This window comes from Schistocerca serialis, chromosome 1 (genome assembly GCF_023864345.2).
Source record: "Schistocerca serialis cubense isolate TAMUIC-IGC-003099 chromosome 1, iqSchSeri2.2, whole genome shotgun sequence".
Lineage (NCBI taxonomy): Eukaryota > Metazoa > Arthropoda > Insecta > Orthoptera > Acrididae > Schistocerca > Schistocerca serialis.
This window is the reverse complement of record NC_064638.1, coordinates 768,529,661-768,552,867: the sequence shown is the minus strand read 5'-3', so window position 1 is coordinate 768,552,867 and position 23,207 is coordinate 768,529,661. Positions and strand designations below refer to the sequence as shown.

Below are 23,207 nucleotides of genomic sequence, written 5' to 3'. Positions count from 1 at the left end.
TGGAAGACCTCGAACATGACAGGATGCTGCATTTGAAGAGATTGTTGTCAAGCACTTCGAGGAACCATGTACGACAAGTAATTGAGTAGTTGGACATGACATGGGGGTCACTCAACTGTTAGTCTGGGAGGTTTTGAGCAATGATGACCAGCATCCTTTTAGTTTCCACCCTGTCCAAGACCTAAGTTCTGTGGCGGACTATGAACACAGGCTAGGGTTTTGCCGGTGGTTTCTGTGATGTGTTGCACGAGATCCCAACCTCCCCGCCATTGTGTTGTTTACTGATGAGTGCACCTTCCATCAGGATGGCCTTTACAACACTCGAAACGTTCATTACTGGGCAAGGGGAAATCCTCACATCACGTATGTCCATGGACATGAGGAACGATTTATGCTCAACATTTGGGTAGACAATGTGAGTGAACATCTGATTGGGCTGGTCCATCTACCTCCTCGACTTATTGGGGCAAATTACCGTCACTTTTTGCAAGAAACTCTACCCGACCTTATGGAAGATGTTCCCCTGGACATACGGCTATGCATGTGGTTGCAGCATGATGGGCTACCCGCACATAACAGTCAAGCTGTGCGCATATATTTAGATGAACTCTTTGACAGCTGGGTAATTGGCGGAGTGCTCGTACGATATGGCCCCAGCAATCACCAGACCTCACACCACCGGACTTTTTCCTGTGCTGATTCTTCAAGGTTCTAGTTCACCCACCCAGACATGAACCACCTAGAAACGAAAAGGAATTAATAGATTGCATTCAATATGCTGCCAATCACATTGGGGAAATGTCAGGAATCTTTGAAAGAGTTTGGCAAAACACCATTCGACATTTTCAAGCTTGTGTCGCATCAGAGGGTTGCCAGTTTGCGCACCTGCTGTAAGTAAACAATGTCCTAGCTACAAAAAAGGCCCTTTTCAGGTCTGACACAATTTGTTAAAGACTTTCTGTATGTGAACTAACAACTGTTGATTGGTTTGTTCCCAGTATGTCATATCATCTAACTACAATGGATGTGTCGGGACCCCATCAGATTTGCCCCCAGCCCCCCTCCAAGAGGGGAAGGCTGGTGCACTACCACCGAGCATGTGGGCCGCCTTCAGTACATCGTGATCTCTGGCAGGCAAAGCATTTGTGGTCATGTGTTGTCCAGAACATCCGGCAACAGGGCAACCCTGTGTCCAATTGGAGCACCTGGCATCAAGTTTCAGTAGCTTAAAAATTATACTTTGTCGACCCACACAACATTAGTAATTTTGGTTCCTACTGGCATCAGCTATCCAGGGTTAAAATTTTATGACTCAATTTTTCTCCACCCTGTATATTAACATAATTTATTTTGTACTTAGATCTTTGATGTTGTTTGTTGTCGTGGTCTTCAGTCCAAAGACTGGTTTGATGCAGCTCTCCGTCCTACTATATCCTGCACAAGCCTCTTCACCTCCAAGTAACTACTGCAACCTACATCCTTCTGAATCTGCCTACTGTATTCATCTCTTGGTCTCCCTCTATGATTTTTACCCCCCCCCCCCCCCCCCCCCTACACACACACTTCCCTCCAGTACTAAATTGGTGATCCCTTGATGCCTCAGAATGTGTCCTACCAACCAACCCCTTCTCTTCTCCCCAATTCTCTTCAGTACATCCTCATTAGCTACATGATCTACCCATCTAATCTTCAACATTCTTCTGCGGCTTCACATCTCAAAACCTTCTATTATCTTTTTGTCTAAACTGTGTATCATCCATGTTTCACTTCCATACGTGGCTATACTCAATACAAATGCTTTCAGAAAGGTTTTCCTGACACTTAAATCTGTATTTGATGTTAGCAAATTTCTCTTCTTCAGAAACACTTTTCTTGCCATTGCCAGTCTACATTTTATATCCTCCATACTTTTCCCATCATCAGTTGTTTTACTTCCCAAATAGCAAAACTCCTTTACTACTTCAAGTGTCTAATTTCATAATCTAATTCCCTCAGCATCACCTGATTTAATTCGATTACATTCCATTATCCTCATTTTGATTTTGTTTGTGTTCACCTTATATCCTCCTTTCAAGACACTATCCAGTCTGTTCAACTGCTCTTCCAAGTCCTTTGCTGTCCCTGACAGAATTACAGTGTCATCGGTGTACTCAAAGTTTTTATTTCTTCTCCTTGGACTTTAATCCCTAGTCCAAATTTTTCTTTTGTTTCCTTTACTGCTTGCTCAATATGCAGAGTAAATAAGATTGGGGATAGGCGACCGACTCTTACATCTATCATCTGGTTCCTGTGTGAACTGTAAATATGCCTTTCGCTCCCTGTAGTTTACCCTAGCCACCTTTAGAATTTGAAAGAGAGTATTCCAGTCAACATTGTCAAAAACTTTCTCCAACTCTACAAATGCTATAAACATAGATTTGCCTTTCCTTAACCTATCTTCTATGAGATGTCTTCGTGTCAGTATTGCTTTGCATGTTTCCATATTTCTCCATAATCCAAACTGATGTTCCCAAGGCTGGCTTCTACAAGTTTTTCCAGTCTTCTGTAAAGGATTTATGTTAGTATTTTGCAACTGTGACTTATCAAACTGATAGTTCTGTAATTTTCATACCTGTCTGTACACCTGATCTTTGATGCCACTTCTTTATGGCAGGTTCAGCGATTTGAGTAGTTTATATTATGAGACATTTCACATTTCAGGCTGCAAGCTGTGTAATTTTTGGACAATATTTTGTTTTAATTTTTATTTTAAATGTGTTAATGTATGATTTCATTTCATTTTCATTCAGTGCAGAATAATTTTGATAATTAACATGAACTTTGTTTTCAGACCATATTCATGCGCAATTTGCTGCAATATGCTGAGGGTAGTGAAGAAAGTGTTTGGAATGGTATAAAATGGGCAGCATTCCTTACATTGGCTGAATTCTTTAGAATCTTACTCTTTTCTTGGCACTGGGCTGTTTCATACAGGTAACTGTTTCAGCTTTAAAAGAAGATCTCTCTTTCTTTTTGTCATTTGGATAATATTTGTGACATTATATGAATGCTTTTAAATGCAGTTGCAATGGGTGTTTAAGAGTAATACAGGATAATTCCAGTGGTACTATACATGTGAATTTATGGCTGTGGTTTAATTCAGTGCTATAATTCATCGTCATCATACAGCAGTCACAGATCCTGAAGATTAAGCATTGCCTCAAGAAATTACCTTTATCTCCTTTGGTGTTGTGTTGTCTCCTTCCTGTCTCTTAAGCACTCATCTGGGTTAATTCATTTAGCTCATCCTGCCACTGCATTCTGGTGTACAAAAGTGTGATTATCTGCTGTGATTTTGCATCCATCGCAGGTTTGTCAACTGAGCTGTCAAATTTCTTGCCACACAGCTACTCTCCTGAATCTACTTGATTCTCACAGTATTTGTAAGCAGTTAGCCATCCAACTTACTTATACTTCTTTGCATGCCCATTGTCTCCTCCCTCCTCAGTCTTTTATGTATGTAAAAATCCTTCTTCTCACCCTTGTTTAAAATATGTAAAGATTTTTTCCTTCCACCTTTCTGTCAATGTTTTTAATCATTAGAATACCACTGCAAAAATTATTATTTAGTGAATCTCAGTATCTGTTCTGTACATCAAGCCTTTGAGTCTCAGAGGATTATGTTGACTCAAAAACAGTCTGTCACCTATTTGCATCATCTCTTCTACATTGAATAGTAATTCACTGAGTGTTGTCCCATTAAGTATATTAGATTACATACATTACTAACAGATAGGCAGCAAAGATTTGCATTTTTTTATTTATTTGACAATATTATGAAGGGGATAGATTGCTATTCACCACATAATGAGGTACTGAGTTCACAGACAGGCACAACAGAAAGACTGCTAGACAAGTTAGCTTTCAGCCCTAAGGCCTCTTTCCGAATTAGACAATGTGCACACAGATGCTCTCTCTCTCTCTCTCTCGCTCTCTCTCTCTCTCTCTCTCACACATACACACACACACACACACACACACACACACACACACACACACACGGCCACTGTCGGTAGTTACTGAGTCAAGACTGCAAGCAACAGTGCATGATGGAAAAAGCAGTCTGGTTGTTGGGGTTAAGGAAAAGGCTGGGCCAGGGAGGGAGAGGGATGGCAGGGTAGGGGTGGCAGATGGTAAAGTGCTGCTTGTGGGAGCAGGTAGGGCAGCTAGTTGTAGTCTGGTGGAAAGGGGAGGGGGTGGAGGGGGACGTAAATGGTGATAAATAAAAAGACTGTGGGTGCATTGGTGGAATAGACAGCATTGTAGTGATGGAGTGGAAACTGGGAAGGGGAGAGGTGGGTGAAGAACCGTGACTAATGGAGGTTGAGGACTGGAGGGTTATGATGGGAACATAGGATACATTGCAAGGAGATTTCCCACTGGGCAGTTCAGAAAAGCTGGTGTTGGTGTGAAAGATCCAGATGGCACAGGTTGTGAAGCAGTCATTGAAGTGAAGAATGTTGTAATTGACAACATGCTCGGCAATTGGGCAGTCCAACTGTTTCTTGGCCACAGTATGTTCGTGGCCATTCACGTGGAGAAACTGCTTGTTGCTTGCGTTCCCACATAGAATGCAGCACAGTGACTGCAGCTTAGGTTGTAAATAATATGAATGGTTTCACAGGTAGCCCTGCTTTGATGGGATACATAATGCTTATGACTGGACTGGTATCAGTGGTGTGGTGGAAGGATGTATGGGACAGGTCTTACATGTAGGTCTATTACAAGGACATGAGGCAGGGTTTATGAGCAGGGGTTGAGTGGGAATGAATGAGGATATTGTGTAAGTTTGGTGGGTGGTGGAATACCGATGTGGGAGGGGGGGGGGGGGGGGGAGGATAGTGGGTAGGACATTCCTCAATTCAGGGCACAAAAAGAGGCAGTCCCAAGGGAATGCTCCTTTGTGGCTGGAAGGTGGGACTTGGGTTGGGGAAGTGATGGGTGAATGGAGGGATACGGCACAGGAGATCTGTTTCTGTTCAAGATTGGGAGGGTAATTATTGTCTGTTAATACTTCAGTGAAACCTTTAACATATTTCGAGAGAGAATGCACATCACTACAGGTGCGATGGCCACTGGAGGCTAGGCTGTGCGGGAGGGGCTTCTTGGAATGGATTGGTTGGCAGCTGTCAAAGTTGAGGTATTGCTGGTGATTGGTAGGTTTGGTATGGGCAGTTATTGATGTGGCCATCTTTGAGGTGGAGGTCAACATTGAGGATGGTGGCTTGTTGAGGAGGACCAGATGTAGTGAACGGGGAAGCATGTGTTGAGGTTCTAGAGGAATATAGACTGTGTGTCCTCACCCTTGATCCAGATCATGAAGAAGTGATCAGTGAATCTGAACAGGTGAGGGATTTGGGATTCTGGGTCGTTAGGAAGGATTCTTCTAGATGGCCCATAAATAGTTGGCATAGGATGATTCCATACTAGCACCATAGGGTAGTGCCATGCTGGTACCTATTTCTGTACCTTTGATTTGTTTGTAGGTGAGACCTTCAAAAGAAGAAGTAATTGTGGGTGAGGATATAGTTGATCATGGTGACCAGGAAGGAGTTTTTACATTTGGAATCCATCTGGAGTTGGGAAAGGTAGTGTCTGATAGTGGCAGTGCAGCAGGGCACCATGTGGTAAAGGAACAGGAACTGTGGAGAGTCAGTTGAGGAAATGGTTGGTGTCTTTTGTATAGGAAGGTATGTTGCAGGTAATATGCTGAAGGTGTTGGTCTGCAAGAGCAGAGATTCTCTCAGTGGAAGCACAGTAACCAGACACAGACTCTGGGGAGAGGCTCTGGGATGGACCTAAGAATTTGAGGAGAGACTGGAGATCCTGCTGGCTTTCTGGAATGGGGTCGCTGTGGCAGGGTTTTTAATTGTACTAATCTGACAGTTGGTGGAATCCTTCTGCCAGGTAATCCTTTTGGTTCAAAACCACAGTGGTGGAGCCTTTGTCAGCAGATAGATTATAAGGTCGGGACAAGTTTGTAACTAGTAGATTGCAGTTCTCTCTGTGGATGTAAGGTCAACTTGCATGTTAAAGGATTTGGGGAATGATGGTAAGGCAATATTCAAGGGTAAGAAATTCTGGAAAGTTAACAGGAGGTGATTTGAGAGAAGTGTGTATGGATCACGTTTGGATGGAGGAGTGAACTGAGACAGGTGAGGTTCAGTGTTGGGCTTTGGTCGAATCTGATTGGTGGCAAAATAGTGTTTCCATGGTAGGGGCTGGGAGAAGGTGTGAAGGTCAGTCCAGCATTATTGAATTTGGGAATGAGGAAAAAGGTAAGGCACTTGGAAATTGCTTGAATGTGTATGTGTATGTTGTCTAAATCAGAAAAAGGCCCCTCGGCTGAAAGCTTAGTTGTCTTGCGGTCTTTTTGTTGTGCCTGTCTGTGACTCATGTGACTCAACATTTCCATTATATGCTGACTAGCAATCTATCCTTTTCATAATTTTTGTTATTATTCCAGCCTGGCTTTTCCATTGGTTTATTTATGTGAATGTTTTAAGTAATTTTCCACTCCTGGTTTGCTGTTAACTTATTACTGTGATATTGTGTGAATGAGGCTTAGTGGCATTTTTCACAGATTGTAAGAGTTAATAGTTCTCAGTTTTACAGACAATATACTGTAATTAAATTAAACTTACCCTTATTGCAAATGAAAATAGCTGATGTTGTCATCTGTCATATGATAAACTGGCTGGAAAGCCAAGTGTTTTACCATGCTGCTTTTGGGGTTAAAGGAGGCAAACCTATCCTGGATCAAGTCTGCCTCGCATATTAACAACATGGGCTGTTGAGCCAGATGGCTCCCACAAATGGAGTGGTGGTACCAGGGAGGGCATCCAGCCACCAACTGTCACTAACATTGCCAAAACCCAATAAGAAATCAGACTTTGTGGGGAAATGGGAACAGGCAAAGAAGAAGAAGAAGAAGAAGAAGAAGAAGAAAATTCAGATCATCTGTCTTACAATATTCACAAAACTACATGATTTTTTGCTCCAGTGACATTTGATGTACCAAACTAATTTGATAGACAAGTCATGTCTTCAAATGCATACAGGACGATTGTTTCTGTATAACCAGACAATATTCTCTAACATCAAATGGGTAAGTTGGCAGGTTGCTGCTCAAAAAACATTGTGGCTGATGCTCTGTAAACTTTACTGGCATCATAATTGATTGTATTCATGTCAGGTCTCCGGCTGTAATATATCTTCATCTGGACACAATATTTCGGCGGTCCACCTGGCTACCATCTTTAGGTGAGTAAGCCGTCTTAATAAGTCTCTGGAACTGAAATGAAATATGCTGTGGTGGCTCCTTTATACATGACTGTGGGTCCATAGTGCGTGCATGAACATAAATGCCCTCTAGCGCAAGGCACAACAGTGCACCGATGGTGAAAGAACATGGAAATGATAAATCAATATCAAACACTATTGACAGCTTTTGATGACTGAAACAAGTACCATTGTTTCTTAATGTCCAACAGAACAGGGTTTCAACTTTTAATTAAAGGATACCTCTTATCTCTGTTTATAATATTGTCAGATAGCCAGATTTCAATGGCTTCTTTTACTACACAGTCCCAATACCATGACACAGGGGAGAGCACTTGTGTCTCATTGTACAACATTTTATGTCCTTCAGTAAGACAGTGATCAACCGCTGCCGATTTTTCCTACTGCAATGATCCTGGACTGTACGAATCATTTGTCCAATGTAGGCTTTCTCACAATGGCAGGGAATCTTGCAGACCCCGGGCTTTCTCAAACCCAAATCATCCTTCACTGAGCCTAGCAGAGCTCTAGTCTTAGGTGGCGGATGGAATGCACTCTTAATATCAAATTTCCTTAAAATTCTTCCTATTTTTGAAGATATGCTCCCCTCAAAAGGTACGAATGTCACCAATTTGCATGTATGTTCTGTTCGTTTCCACAAAGGTCCAATCTGTAGAGCACGATGGATCTGATTGTCAGTATAGTCATTCTGCTTGAACACAGATTTTAGATGATCCAGTTCTTGTGTCAAACTATCTGCATCTGAAATGACATAAGCTCTTTTTACCAATGTACATAGGACCCCATTGTGATGGTACGATGGATGAAAACTTGATGCATAAAGATATCAGTCCATATGCGAGGGCTTGTGATGAACACTGTCCTAATATCCCATCATCCCTCCTGTAGACCAAGACATCTAAAGACAGAAGCTTTCCATCCTTTTTAAATCCCATTGTGAACTTAATACTGGGATGCAGACAATTAAAATGATCTAGGAAACAATCCAGAGCATCCCTCCCATGTGGCCATACCATAAACGTATCGTCAACGTATCTCCAGAAACAAGTTGGTTTTAAGAATGCCGTCTTCAGTACCATGTCCTCAAAATCTTCCATAAACAAAATGGTGACTATGGAGGATAAAGGACTCCCCATAGCCACTCCATCTGTTTGTTCAAAGTATTTGTCAATTTTTGTTTAATGACAAATACTTTGAACAAACTGACAGAGTGGCTATGGGGAGTCCATTATCCCCCATCGTCACCAGTTTGTTTATGGGTGATTTTGAGGACGTGGCACTGAAGACGGTGTTCTTAGATTATATTAAGTTTTCATTCCATAGACCCAAAAAATGAGATGATTCTCATGGGTGTGGAAAAGACAGAAAGTATAACATAAAAACATAAAACATTTGAATATAATACTTACTACCTGATTATTTGTCAGGAGATCATAAAAATAGGTGAATACAATACAGTAAACTGTATACTGGAACCGCTAATATTTAAAGAATTTGAGGGAGAAGTTTGGGTCAGTTACACCAAACAACACTCCCATTTTGCAGTAGTTCGTTTATTCACCTCTTTACACAAGCAAGGCTTACAAACAACTAACATGGCGGTTTCACCCAAAGATAATTTTAGATTAGTTCAAAGACGATTCTCAGATCGATGCTGGTGTTGACCTCATTGGCGCCACAAATTAATACGCTGTTGGAATGAAACATTGTTATGCCCTATTAATAAATTTATCATACACAAAATACTTAATCTTGACTGTTGTGACCAAATGCTGTCAAAACTGAAATCTAACAGATATTTTTACTTAAGCTGGCCTAGAAGTCCCTGTTAAGATGTTCATGTATAGAGTAGAAGGACTTGCCTATCAAAAAGTTTTTCAAACTCTGTTTAAACCATGCTTTATTTGAAACCAAGTTTTTAATGGTTGCTGGCGATTTATTGAAAATATGTGATCCTGAATATTGGAACCCTTTTTGGACTAAGGCAAGTGATTTTAGGTCGTTATGTAGATTGTTCGTATTCCTAGTATTGGTACTATGTATTGAACTGTTGATTGCAAATACAGATATATTACTTGCAACAAATTTCATTAAGGAATAAATATACTGAGAAGCAGTGATGAGAATACAAAGTTCCTTGAACAGGTTTCTACATGATGTTCTTGAATTTACACCACAAATGATTCTTATTACATGCTTTTGCGTACTAAAAACTTTTGCTCGGTTTGATGAGTTACCCCAGAATATGATTCTGTATGACGTACTAGAATTAAAGTAAGCAAATTATGCAAGTTTTTTTATACTTATATCTCCTACATTTGACACCATTCTCATTGCAAATACAGACTTGTTTAACCACTTAAGCAATTCTGTGGTGTGCCCTTCCCAACCTCTTCAATCTGCATGTCTTCATATGTTAGACACATGCTGGAAGAAAATCTCTTACAGGTTCTGAACTACATGTAGTGGGTCATTTTAAAGTTTAATGAGAGTGAATTAGCTTTAAACCATTCATTAATGTCAGTGAAAATTTGATTAGCAGCTATCTCTAAATCTGTACTTGACTTGCTACTTATTGCATGTTTGTATCATCTGCAGACAAAACAAACTTAGCTTCTGACAGGGTAGCAGACAAGAGGTCATTAATGCACACAAGAAAAAGCGACGGACGAAAGATGGAACCTTTGTGAACACAACGTGCAATTAATTCCCAGTCAGATGAAGACTGCTCCTGCACAGGTATTTCGCAAGAACACCCTTTGTTTCCTGTTGGATAAGAATCAAACCATTTCGTAGTACTGCCAGTGACACCATAATATTCTAATTTACTTCAGAGAATAGTGTGTTTCACACAGTCAAAAGCTTTTGACAGCTCACAGAAAATGTTAGTAGCCTCTAATTTATTATCTAATAAATCAAGTACATTCTCACTGTAGGCATAAATAGCTTTTTCTATATCACAACCATTAAGAAATCCAAACTGTGACTTGGACGATATACTATTTGCAGTCAGATGCTTAAGGAGATGCTTGAACACAACCTCTTCAAATATTTTTGAGAAAGCCGGCAAAAGTGAAATTGGTCAATAGTTTGGTGGTATCTCCTTATCGCTCTTCTTGTAAAGAGGCTTACCTTCAACATGTTTTAGCCAATGTGGAAGTATTCTGCTGATAAGATATTGATTACACAAATAACTTAAGATAGAAGTCAACTCACATGATGATTCTGATTAACTTTGTTGATATGTTATCATACCCACTAGGCTACTTAGATTTTAAGGATTTTATGATGGATGCTACTTCTTTGGGAGATGTGATGTCATTTCCATTTTACTGAAGTTATTTTTAAAGACTGGTCTCAGATACACCATTGCACTGTTCACTGAACCTGATAACCCCAAGCTGTCAGCAACAGAAATGAAATACTTGTTTAAGAGGATTGCAGCACTACATGCCCTTGAATGAAATTTTCACTCTACAGCGGACTGAAACTTCCTGGCAGATTAAAACTGTGTGGCGGACCGAGACTCGAACTTCGGACCTTTGCCTTTCGTGGGCAACTGCTCTACCAACTGAGCTACCCAAGCAGGACTCACGCCCCATCCTCACAGCTTTAATTCCACCAGTACCTCGGCTTCTACGTTCCAAACTTCACAGAAGTTTTCCTGCAAACCTTTCAGAACTAGCACTCCTGGAAGAAAGGATATTGCGGAGACATGGCTTAGGTCCCGAGTTCGAGTCTCGGTCCGCACACAGTTTTAATCTTTCAGGAAGTTTCATATCAGTGCACACTCCACTGTAGAGTGAAAATTTCATTCTAGAAACGTCCCCCAGGCTGTGGCTAAGCCATGTCTCCGCAATATCCTTTCTTCCAGGAGTGCTAGTTCTGCAAGGTTCACTGGAGAGCTTCTGTGAAGTTTGGAAGGTAGGGGACGAGGTACTAGCGGAATTAAAAGCTGTGAGGACGGGGCGTGAGTTGTGCTTGGGTAGCTCAGTTGGTAGAGGAGTTGCCTGTGAAAGGCAAAGGTCCAGTGTTCGAGTCTCGATCCGGCACACAGTTTTAATCTGCCAGGAAGTTTCACTACATGCACTTGTTACCAATGTCTCATGTATTTTTAGAGCTATCTGTTCCTCTTCCTTTTTAGCCCCACCTGTCTCTGTCTTCACAATATTCCATACAGTTTTTATTTTGTTGCCCAATGTAATCATCTTTTTCTTGAACATACATACATTAATACATTTATAGCTGTTCCATAGATCATGAATACGACATTTCGTAATGATGTGGAACGTGTCACTTTAACATAAGTTTTCTTTAGACAAAATAATTCATTTCTTTCTTTCTTCCTTTTTTACAGTTACTACTTCATATCTAAAAATTCATCTATTGAGTTGTCATCCAGAAATTCTTTTAATTTACTTTTAGATTTTGGTTGGCTATCTGTCAGACTTTTAATGCTATTTGGCAAATGGCAAAAGAATTTTGTGGCAGCATAATTCACCCGTTTCTGTGCCAAAGTGAGATTTAATGCAGAATCATGAAAAATCATCCTTTCTTCTTGTGTTGTAGCTATGCACTTCGCTGTTATTTTTTAATTGAGATGGGTTATTAATAACAAATTTCATAAGTGAATATATGTATTGTGAAGGTACTGTGAATATACTGAATTCCTTAAATAAATGTCTGCAAGGTGATCTTGGCTGGGCTCCAGCTATTATTCTGATTCCACACTTTTGTGTGTCAGAAGTATTGTAAACATCTATACAGTTCATGTCTTTGAGAAGAAAATGGCTCTGAGCACTATGGGACTTAACATCAGAGGTCATCAGTCCCCTAGAACTTAGAACTACTTAAACCTAACTAACCTAAGGACATCACATGCATCCACGCCTGAGGCAGGATTCTAACCTGCGACCATAGTGGTCACGCTGTTCCAGACTAAAGCACCTAGAACCGCTCGGCCACCACGGCCGGCTATCTTTGAGCAATTTAATGTCGAATTGCCCAAAATATTATGCCATATAAAAGCAGTGAATGAAAATAGGTATAGTAAGCTAATTTACTGATATGTTAATCACCAAAATTTGCAATAACCCTAACCATTTCAGCAGATCATTGATGTGTTTCTTCCAATTCAATTTCTCATCAATGCACACACCCAGAAGCTTGGAATATTCTGCCTTAGCAACAGACTTCTGTTCATACACTATATTTATCAATGGTGTTATGCCATTTATTGTACAGAACTGTAAATACTGTGTTTTCTAAAATTTAATGAAAGTCCATTTGCAGAGAAACACTTAATAATTTTCTGAGAGCCATTATTTACACTTTCCTCAGCTGCTACGATTACTGGATTACCTGCTTCAATATTTTGCAGTATTCTTCATAATGCATTACAATGCTAACATCAGAGCTGTTCCTAGATAATAGTTTCAGTTTCCTTTTTGTCCCACATGATATCTTTATTCCTAGTGTAATCCATGGTTTATTCTTTGACTTCTGTGTGATTTGAGTTACCTTTAGGGGAAAACAATTTTCAAAAGTGTAGGTAACTTTAATTAAAATAATGTTTTGTATTTTCAATTTGAGTCAGAAGTATTGTAAACATCTATACAGTTCATGTCTTTGAGCAACTTCGTGAATTTCTCAATTTTTGACTTATTACCCTCTTGTACTCAGATTTAATAGATTTTTTATCCTGACAAGTTTTAACATTTAACACAGCATGCTGCTTGTCATGATCAGATAGCCTATTTACTATTGGTTGTGTGATATGACTTTTTTCCCTAGATGTGTTTAAAAAGGTATTATCAATAGCAGTAACAGAGCATTTACATATCCTAGTTGCAAAGTCCACAATAGAAACTAAACTGAATGATAGTGTGACTGACTGCAATAATTGTTCACTGACAGAGCTTTTCAATAAATCCAAAACCAACTTGTTTCTGGAGATATGCCGACAATACGTATCTGGTATGGCCACATGGGAGGGATGCTCTGGATTGTTTCCTAGATCATTTTAACTGTCTGCATCCCAATATTAAGTTTACAATGGAATTTGGAAAGGATGGAAAGCTTCCATCTTTAGATGTCTTGGTCTACAGGAGGGATGATGGGACATTAGGACATAGTGTTTATCTGAAAGCCCATGCATACAGACTGATATCTTCGTACATCAAGTTGCCATCCATCATACCAACGCAGTGGAGTCCTAAGTACATTGGTTAAAAGAGCTTATGCCACCTCAGATGCAGATAGTTGACAGAAGAACTGGATCATCTAAAATCTGTGTTCAAGCAGAAGGCTATACTGACAATCAGATCTGTCGTGCTGTACAGATTGGACCTTTGTGGGAACCAACAGAAGATACTAGCAAATCAGTGGCATTCCTACCTTTTGTGAGGAGCATATCTTCAAAAATAGGAAGGATTTTAAAGAAATTTGATATTAAAAGTGTACTCTGTCTGCCAGCTAATACAAGAGCTCTGCTTGGCTCAGTGAAGGATGATTTGTGTTTGAGGAAGCCTAGGGTCTGCAAGATTCTCTGCCATTGCGGGGAAAACGTATATTGGACAAATTGGACAAACGATTCATACGATCCAGGATCATTGCTTGGAGCATCATCGCCACACGTGTTTATTTCAGCCGGAAAAATCTGCAGTGGCGGAACATTGTCTCACTGAAGAACAAAAAATGTTGTATGAAGAGACACAATTGGTTACCCCTGTGTCTTGGTAAAAGGACTGTGTAGTAAAAGAAGCCATTGAAATCTGGCTATCTGACAATATTATAAATAGAGATAAGGGGTATCCTTTAAGTAAGAGTTGAAAACTTGTTCTGTTTGACGTTAGGAAACAACAGTCCTTGTTTTGGTCATCAAAAGCTGTCAGTAGTGTTTGATATCGATTTATCATTTCCATGTTCTTTCACCACCGATGCACTGTTGTGCCTTGCGTGAGAGGGCAGTTATGTTCGTGCATGTGCGGAGGACCCATGTTTGTGTATAAAGGAGCTGCTGTGGCATGTTTGATTTCAGTTCCAGTGAGTTAGTGCGATGGCCTACACACCTGAAGATGGCGGTGAGGTGGGCCACTGAAATATTGTGTCCAGATGTCGATATGTTCCAGCTGGAGATCTGACAAGAATACAAATGCTGTGGCTAATTGATTTGCTAAATGAGAGGTGAGTTGGCAGGAAGAACACCACAATTACATTTCTCAAAGGCTGCATTTTTTCCTTGCTTTTTATTTTCTGATTTTTATTCAGATTGAAAAATATTTTACTGATGTAACTCAGCCAAAACTGATAATGCTGCTAAGATTAAAAACTGTATGTTACTTCAGTTAAAATTTTTGAGAAAATGGAATTATGTACCATACAAAAATATCACTGTAACAGTACTTGTAGTCTATGGGAGATGATACCATGTGCAAGTAAGCCTGATCTCTTGGCTGCATTGTTACAAAGCTGATCAAGAAGTAGAAAGTCTCATTACCACATATAGCAATGTCACACCTACTGCCTTGTGTTCTCTAAGTTTGGGGTTTTCTCTCCAAACTTTCGACACCTGTCCAAAGAAGCAGAAAAAATGGGACAACAAAAGGCACTCCCTGTTGCCAAATTCCAGTACTCTATTTTGAGTAGTATAGTGTAAAGCAAGTTCAGACACTATAAAGCATGGAACTTGACAAGAACAATTGCGTATATGTCTCTGTGCAAGCTCTTATTATTATTCTCATGTTATTCATACAGCCTGTGTGGGATCAATACATATAAGGAATGTTTATATTAATATTTGTAGCTTGGAAATGAGTTTTCAGAATTTTCTAAGCAGTTTGCAGAAGAGTTACAGCGTTTTGCTTTGAATGTTGACTATTTAAAATTTGTCAGCATTTCTATTACACTTTCGAATTTGTGAGACAATTGTTTTACCGATTATATCACCCTTCTTTGTTAACAGTTAGTGTCTCTTGTTAGTTTGAACTAATATATTTCTCACACAATTGAGAAATAGTCTAGTATGAACTATACAAGTGTTTTGTAAGTTGTCTCTTTTGTGCACATACTACAGTTTTGTAATATCCTGTTTGCTTGCCAGATCATGATGTTTGCTACAGTTTAACTGAACTCATTTGATTATTTCTTTTAATATCTGTACACACTATTACATCTATACATCTGTGTACATCCATTTCGGTGTGTGGTCAGGGTAAAAACTGATGTGGGCTTGTAAATAATGTTTGGTGTTCATGTGCAGAAAAAGAAACAGTATCAGCTTATTTGCCCATGGGGATTACATGATGTGGATTGTGAAGAGGGTGAGAGAAGGTAGTTGCAGTGGCCCAAGACCCGTCTCAGAGGAAAAGGGAAGTGCAGTGGTAAAGAAACTAAGCCATTTAGTGTCTCCTCTCGGTGGTGGTTCAGAATAGACGAGCAATACATTTTTCAGCTGTGGCTCTGAAAGCATCTCAGTCTTTGATTTATTGATTCATCCTATGAATCTTTCCAGATTGTGGAATACAGAACACACACACACACACACACACACACACACACACACACACATGTCAGCAGTTACATGAATTTTAGCTTCCTCCACAAAGGTTCTTGCAGTAGCTGCACTGTCTTGTTTCATGTCTTTTGTATCTTAAATCATCTAGAAATTCTGCTATTGAATAGAAGCAATGATCCAATAAGAATGCCCTTAGGGTTTTACAAAATAATAAGAATGATGGTATGTCTTTTGCTTTATACAGAAGACTATTGTAAATTTGTAAAGTGCTGTTTACTGTGTAGGTTTTATAGGCTGATGTCCTTATTGACTGGATATAAAACTATTCCTTTTGTCTTGTATCATGTTCATGGATATTAAAATTTTTATTTACATCTTTTAAACTCTTTCTGTTGTGTTTACAGATTTCTAGTATATACATACGGGGAAGAGGGAGAATTGATGACTTTTGAAAGAGGGGTTTGCAGGAATCTGTTTGTCGAGCATGTTGCATTGCTCTTACAGTTCTTTTTTGAGTTAAGAAGATGACTGAAGTAGGTGGTGTATTACCCCAGAATATAATTCCATACAGTAAGATGCTGTGGAACTGGGCAAAGTAGGCAGTTCAGACAGTGCTATAACTTGCTTTGACAGAGAGTAAACACAGACTTAACATATTTTATTTGGTGTTCCATTAATTTTGTTTATATGTGTGTGACATTTGAAGCTATTTTGAAGCCATAAGCCTAAGAACATTGTTTCTGGAGAAGATGAAATTTTGTTGGAGTTTATTGTCACACTGGGGCAGCATACATCACCTTTTATTTTTTTTTGTGTTTATTATAAGTTTATTCCCCTCAGACCATATATTTAGCTGTTCTGTAGTCTTATTAACAGCTGTTTGAAACTGACTTGGGGTATTTTCTGTATTTAGGATGCTTGTGTCATCTGCAAAAAGAGTGTATGTTTGTGACTTAATGTTCAGGTCTAGATCATTTATATACAGGAGAAAGACGATTGGCCCAAGAATGGGTCCCTGAGGGAATCCTTTATTTAGAACTTCTGCATCTGAGAAACATGTCCTGGTGTTTTCCTTTAGTTCATGTTTTATTTATTTTTTGTTTTCTGTTTGTTAAGGAGGAAGTGAACCATTTTAGTGCAGTGCCTCAAACACCATATACTTGGAGCTTCTCCAACTGTATTTTGTGGTCCAGTATGTCAAAGGCTTTACTTAAGTCTAAAAAAATGCCAGTGGGTCTTTGTTTTTTTTGTCTATTGCTTGTAGGGCATTTTCTATAAAATCATAGATTGCGCTGGTTGTTGCTTTATTTTTCTTGAATCCATGCTCAGAATCATTGAGAATTTTGTTTTTCTCTAAGAATTTCATTAACGTGTTACTTTTTCTATGATTTTACTAAAGCCTGATAATAATGGAACTGGCCTATAGTTTTCAATATTTGTTTTGTCTCCTTTCTTGTGAATAGGGACCACTTTAGCAACTTTTAAACTGTCTGGAAATGTGCCTGTCAGAAAAGGTGAATTTACTACAGTATGTCTGCAAAAGGAAGTGAAATGTTTTTAATACATTGCTTTATGATGTAATCAGGAATACCATCAATCCTTGATGACATTTTCCTATGAGCTGATGCACCACTGATGGTTTCATCTGGGGTTGTTCCATCAATGTAGATTGAAGAGGAACATGAGTGCACTTTGTTTTTCTCTTTCTTTCTAGTATCTGTTCTGTCACTGACTATTAAATTATTTGTGATCTCTGCAAAGTAACATTTAAAAAGATTTGCAATATGTTGGGGATCAGTTATATTCTTGTTCTCATGGTTAAGAGTGATATTTCCCGTTTTATGGGACACTTTATTTGCTTCTTCCTTTTCGTACTGTTTGGCTTTTATTTGCAGATTCTGTTATGAACTTATCATCGGCCTTTTTTCCCCCCTGTTGTATCACTCTTCTGTAGATTTGAATTTATTCCTGTATGTAACTGTTTAGAAGAGGGGGTATGTTATTGTTTTTCCCGCATTTGAGTAATTGTCTTTTCCTCGCACTTAATATTTTGATCCCTGTTGTTATCCATAGCTTTGCTTTTTTAGTTGTGCCTCTTATTTTTTGTGTTTTGAGAGGGAATGTAGTTTCAAAGTAATTAATGAAGATGCTAGAGAATTTCTCAAACTTTTTGTTGGTGTCATCTATTTGCAAAACGTCTTCCCATCTTTCTCCTGATAACAGGGAGTTGAATGTTTCTATATTGTGTGTATTAAACTGTCTTGCTGTTATAGTTCTTTTATAGTTCTGGTAGGGCTGTAAGTGGCTTGGATGGTGACAATTTGAGCTTCGTGATCGCTAAGGCTTGTACTTATACGTTTTGCAGTACAATTTATATTCACAAATATGTGATCCAAGGCAGTAGCAGTAGTTTTTGTAATTCTTGTTGGCATTGTTATAGTCTGTTTTAAGTTGAAAGTATCTGTGAGGTTGAGCAATAGTTCTTTTCTTTTGCTGGTTCCAAGAAAATTGATGTTGGAGTCCGTAAAAAGCACTCTTGATTTTTTGTGTAGATGAATCCTGTTTTGTACATATTCAAGCTTATTTAAATATGAGTCAGAATTTCCATTTGGGGAGTGATGAATACATACTACAACTGTATTTCCGTCACTGACTTCAGTGAGAGCCAGCTCAAAATCTCTTTCTGCACTGAGATGTTGAAACTTATTGATTGATTTATATTTTAACCCATGTTTGGTGAAAATTGCAGTACCTCCATTTTTATAGCTGTTTCTACAGAAATAATTTGCTAGTGTGTATTCTGATATAGGAAAAGAGTCAATTTGGTCATTATTTAGCCAGTGTTCTGTAATGCACAGAACATTAATAAAGTTAAGTTCTGTATTTGGTAAGATCTCTACATCTAAAACTGTTTCTTATTGACTGAATATTTTGATGGCAAACAGAAAGGTGTTTGTTGCAGTAATTTATTTGATTACCAGTACCGGGGTTTACATGAACATTTGAGATTAGTAAGGGCATTTTTTGTTATATCACTGACCTCATTCTTGCGTGGTAAGGATATGTCCATAAAAAAATCATCTGTGTGGGAGCCTGGAGTCTTTTTCTGCATTGATGGAGTCTGCTTCTTTTCTTCCAATGTGCTGTGCACCACTTCTGCATAACAGGGAGATGATTGCTGTTTTGGTGAGCAGAGATGATGTGATGATGTATCTGTTTTATTTGATGCTGTATGTCTTATCTCCCCCCCCCCCCCCCCCCCCCCCCCCCCCCACCCATGAACCATGGACCTTGCCGTTGGTGGGGAGGCTTGCGTGTCTCAGCGATACAGATAGCCGTACCGTAGGTGCAACCACAACGGAGGGGTATCTGTTGAGAGGCCAGACAAACGTGTGGTTCCTGAAGAGGGGCAGCAGCCTTTTCAGTAGTTGCAAGGGCAACAGTCTGGATGATTGACTGATCTGGCCTTGTAACAATAACCAAAACGGCCTTGCTGTGCTGGTACTGCGAACGGCTGAAAGCAAGGGGAAACTACAGCCGTAATTTTTCCCGAGGGCATGCAGCTTTACTGTATGATTACATGATGATGGCGTCCTCTTGGGTAAAATATTCCGGAGGTAAAATAGTCCCCCATTCGGATCTCCGGGCGGGGACTACTCAAGAGGATGTCGTTATCAGGAGAAAGAAAACTGGCGTTCTACGGATCGGAGCGTGGAATGTCAGATCCCTTAATCGGGCAGGTAGGTTAGAAAATTTAAAAAGGGAAATGGATAGGTTGAAGTTAGATATAGTGGGAATTAGTGAAGTTCGGTGGCAGGAGGAACAAGACTTCTGGTCAGGCGACTACAGGGTTATAAACACAAAATCAAATAGGGGTAATGCAGGAGTAGGTTTAATAATGAATAGGAAAATAGGAATGCGGGTAAGCTACTATAAACAGCATAGTGAACGCATTATTGTGGCCAAGATAGATACGAAGCCCACACCTACTACAGTAGTACAAGTTTATATGCCAACTAGCTCTGCAGATGACGAAGAAATTGAAGAAATGTATGATGAAATAAAAGAAATTATTCAGATTGTGAAGGGAGACGAAAATTTAATAGTCATGGGTGACTGGAATTCGAGTGTAGGAAAAGGGAGAGAAGGAAACATAGTAGGTGAATATGGATTGGGGGACAGAAATGAAAGAGGAAGCCGCCTGGTAGAATTTTGCACAGAGCACAACATAATCATAACTAACACTTGGTTTAAGAATCATGAAAGAAGGTTGTATACATGGAAGAACCCTGGAGATACTAAAAGGTATCAGATAGATTATATAATGGTAAGACAGAGATTTAGGAACCAGGTTTTAAATTGTAAGACATTTCCAGGGGCAGATGTGGACTCTGACCACAATCTATTGGTTATGACCTGTAGATTAAAACTGAAGAAACTGCAAAAAGGTGGGAATTTAAGGAGATTGGACCTGGATAAACTAAAAGAACCAGAGGTTGTACAGAGATTCAGGGAGAGCATAAGGGAGCAATTGACAGGAATGGGGGAAATAAATACAGTAGAAGAAGAATGGGTAGCTTTGAGGGATGAAGTAGTGAAGGCAGCAGAGGATCAAGTAGGTAAAAAGACGAGGGCTAGTAGAAATCCTTGGGTAACAGAAGAAATATTGAATTTAATTGATGAAAGGAGAAAATATAAAAATGCAGTAAGAGAAACAGGCAAAAAGGAATACAAACGTCTCAAAAATGAGATCGACAGGAAGTGCAAAATGGCTAAGCAGGGATGGCTAGAGGACAAATGTAAGGATGTAGAGGCTTGTCTCACTAGGGGTAAGATAGATACTGCCTACAGGAAAATTAAAGAGACCTTTACAGAGAAGAGAACCAATTGTATGAATATCAAGAGCTCAGATGGAAACCCAGTTCTAAGCAAAGAAGGGAAAGCAGAAAGGTGGAAGGAGTATATAGAGGGTCTATACAAGGGCGATGTACTTGAGAACAATATTATGGAAATGGAAGAGGATGTAGATGAAGATGAAATGGGAGATACGATACTGCGTGAAGAGTTTGACAGAGCACTGAAAGACCTGAGTCGAAACAAGGCCCCCAGAGTAGACAATATTCCAATGGAACTACTGACGGCCGTGGGAGAGCCAGTCCTGACAAAACTCTACCATCTGGTGAGCAAGATGCATGAAACAGGCGAAATACCCTCAGACTTCAAGAAGAATATAATAATTCCAATCCCAAAGAAAGCAGGTATTGACAGATGTGAAAATTACCGAACTATCAGCTTAATAAGTCACAGCTGCAAAATACTAACACGAATTCTTTACAGACGAATGGAAAAACTAGTAGAAGCCAACCTCGGGGAAGATCAGTTTGGATTCCGTAGAAACACTGGAACACGTGAGGCAATACTGACCTTACGACTTATCTTAGAAGAAAGATTAAGGAAAGGCAAACCTACGTTTCTAGCATTTGTAGACTTAGAGAAAGCTTTTGACAATGTTGACTGGAATACTCTCTTTCAAATTCTAAAGGTGGCAGGGGTAAAATACAGGGAACGAAAGGCTATTTACAATTTGTACAGAAACCAGATGGCAGTTATAAGAGTCGAGGGACATGAAAGGGAAGCAGTGGTTGGGAAGGGAGTAAGACAGGGTTGTAGCCTCTCCCCAATGTTGTTCAATCTGTATATTGAGCAAGCAGTAAAGGAAACAAAAGAAAAATTCGGAGACCACAACAACAACAACTTGACCAGAAGAAGGGATCGGTTGGTAGGACATGTTCTGAGGCATCAAGGGATCACCAATTTAGTATTGGAGGGCAGCGTGGAGGGTAAAAATCGTAGGGGGAGACCAAGAGATGAATACACTAAGCAGATTCAGAAGGATGTAGGTTGCAGTAGGTACTGGGAGATGAAAAAGTTTGCACAGGATAGAGTAGCATGGAGAGCTGCATCAAACCAGTCTCAGGACTGAAGACCACAACAACAACAACAACCCTGCTGTACTGACAAGGTATTATGCTCCTGTCGGGAACACTCATCTACAGATGATAGAACTGAACTTGCTCAAGTTGCTATCTAGTATCATTGATTCCACCTTTTGATAAGCACTGAACTTCTGGAACATCGAGTGTCAGTTTCTTCTACTTCAGTTGTGTTCTTATGGACTTCAGTTTTTCCCTGATATAAGGCTATGGCAATTTAATGATTGATGGCCAGTAAATTCTTTAATAATAATTATTTGCATATCTACTGCAAATGTTGAGAAGCTATTAGTCTCGTGTGTGGAGGTCAACTAAAATATCAGTGACCATAATCATTATGTGTGCAGAGCAGTATCTAGATCTAGCTAGTTCATAAGTGTGTTAGAGATGGGCTAGCATATCTTAAGCTCATCAAAAAATGCCAAAAACAACTGGAACTACAAGTAAAAAACTATTAGCACTAATGGCAGGTGTTGCACTTTAGCAGGTACAGCAATAACAATTTACGGATCAGTTACTGACTTGCTCTGAGGTGACCTCACAATCATCATGCCCCACAAGGGCCCAATTCCCTGTGTAATGAACTATATTCCCTATGTTCAACAGTGTCTGTGAGGAATTAAGTTTGTACAACATGCCTGCCCCATCACCTCATGACAGGACACAAAACTGATGCTTTTTATTGTTGGGAATGCTTCCTGATGTGGTGCAGACTGCAAATGTTTCGGCTGGTATAGAAGATCACCCGGTCTCCCCCCTCCTTCCCCCAAGCAGGAGCTGCCTGCCTTTACCCTGGATGAGCTCATGGATAAACCAGTGCAATACTTTGTCCACTGAGAGCATGTCGGCTCAGAATGACTGCAGTTCTTTCAGTGCAGTAAACAACTAGGACAGACATACTTACAATGGTTCATCAAACTCGAAGGCATTAGTTGACACTGTAAATTCACTTGCGCAGCAGATGGATTTTCTAAATCTTATTCAGATAGCATCATATAAGACAGGTTGGTTTGAGACACACCCATCAAGTCCTGATTCACACCTTCAGATTAACAGATTCTACATTGGAACATGTCCCAGCCATCACACAATTATTTGAAGTAACATAGGAAGCTCAGTGCCTTATATCAAAACTGAAAGATGTTGTGTTCACAGTTTCAAATAAGAGCTGTCTTAGCCACCCACTTTGGGCCAGCCTGCCTCATGTTTCGAAGGGTGCCTCTCTTTGGCCCAATTTCTGTTATCACCACAGTTGCTACACCGTCCCCATCACAGAGGTGTTTCTACAGTCTGTGTTTGGATAGGCCACTGCACCATTGTTGAGGTATTACGTATCACCCTGGAAGAGTGATGCGTAA

General features: G+C 39.7%; 1 protein-coding gene across 7 annotated transcripts in view; it reads left to right on the top strand.

Annotated features, from left to right (window-relative positions):
- The window catches only part of LOC126482575 (ATP-binding cassette sub-family C member 5-like), a 512,906-nt gene that overhangs the window by 85,226 nt on the left and 404,473 nt on the right, over positions 1 to 23,207 (top strand). For all 7 annotated transcript variants that reach the window (XM_050106550.1, XM_050106549.1, XM_050106547.1 and 4 more), the window contains exon 7: positions 2,831 to 2,973. In XM_050106550.1, the coding sequence (XP_049962507.1) occupies positions 2,831 to 2,973 (143 nt within the window). The remainder of the gene's footprint in view (positions 1 to 2,830; positions 2,974 to 23,207) is intronic.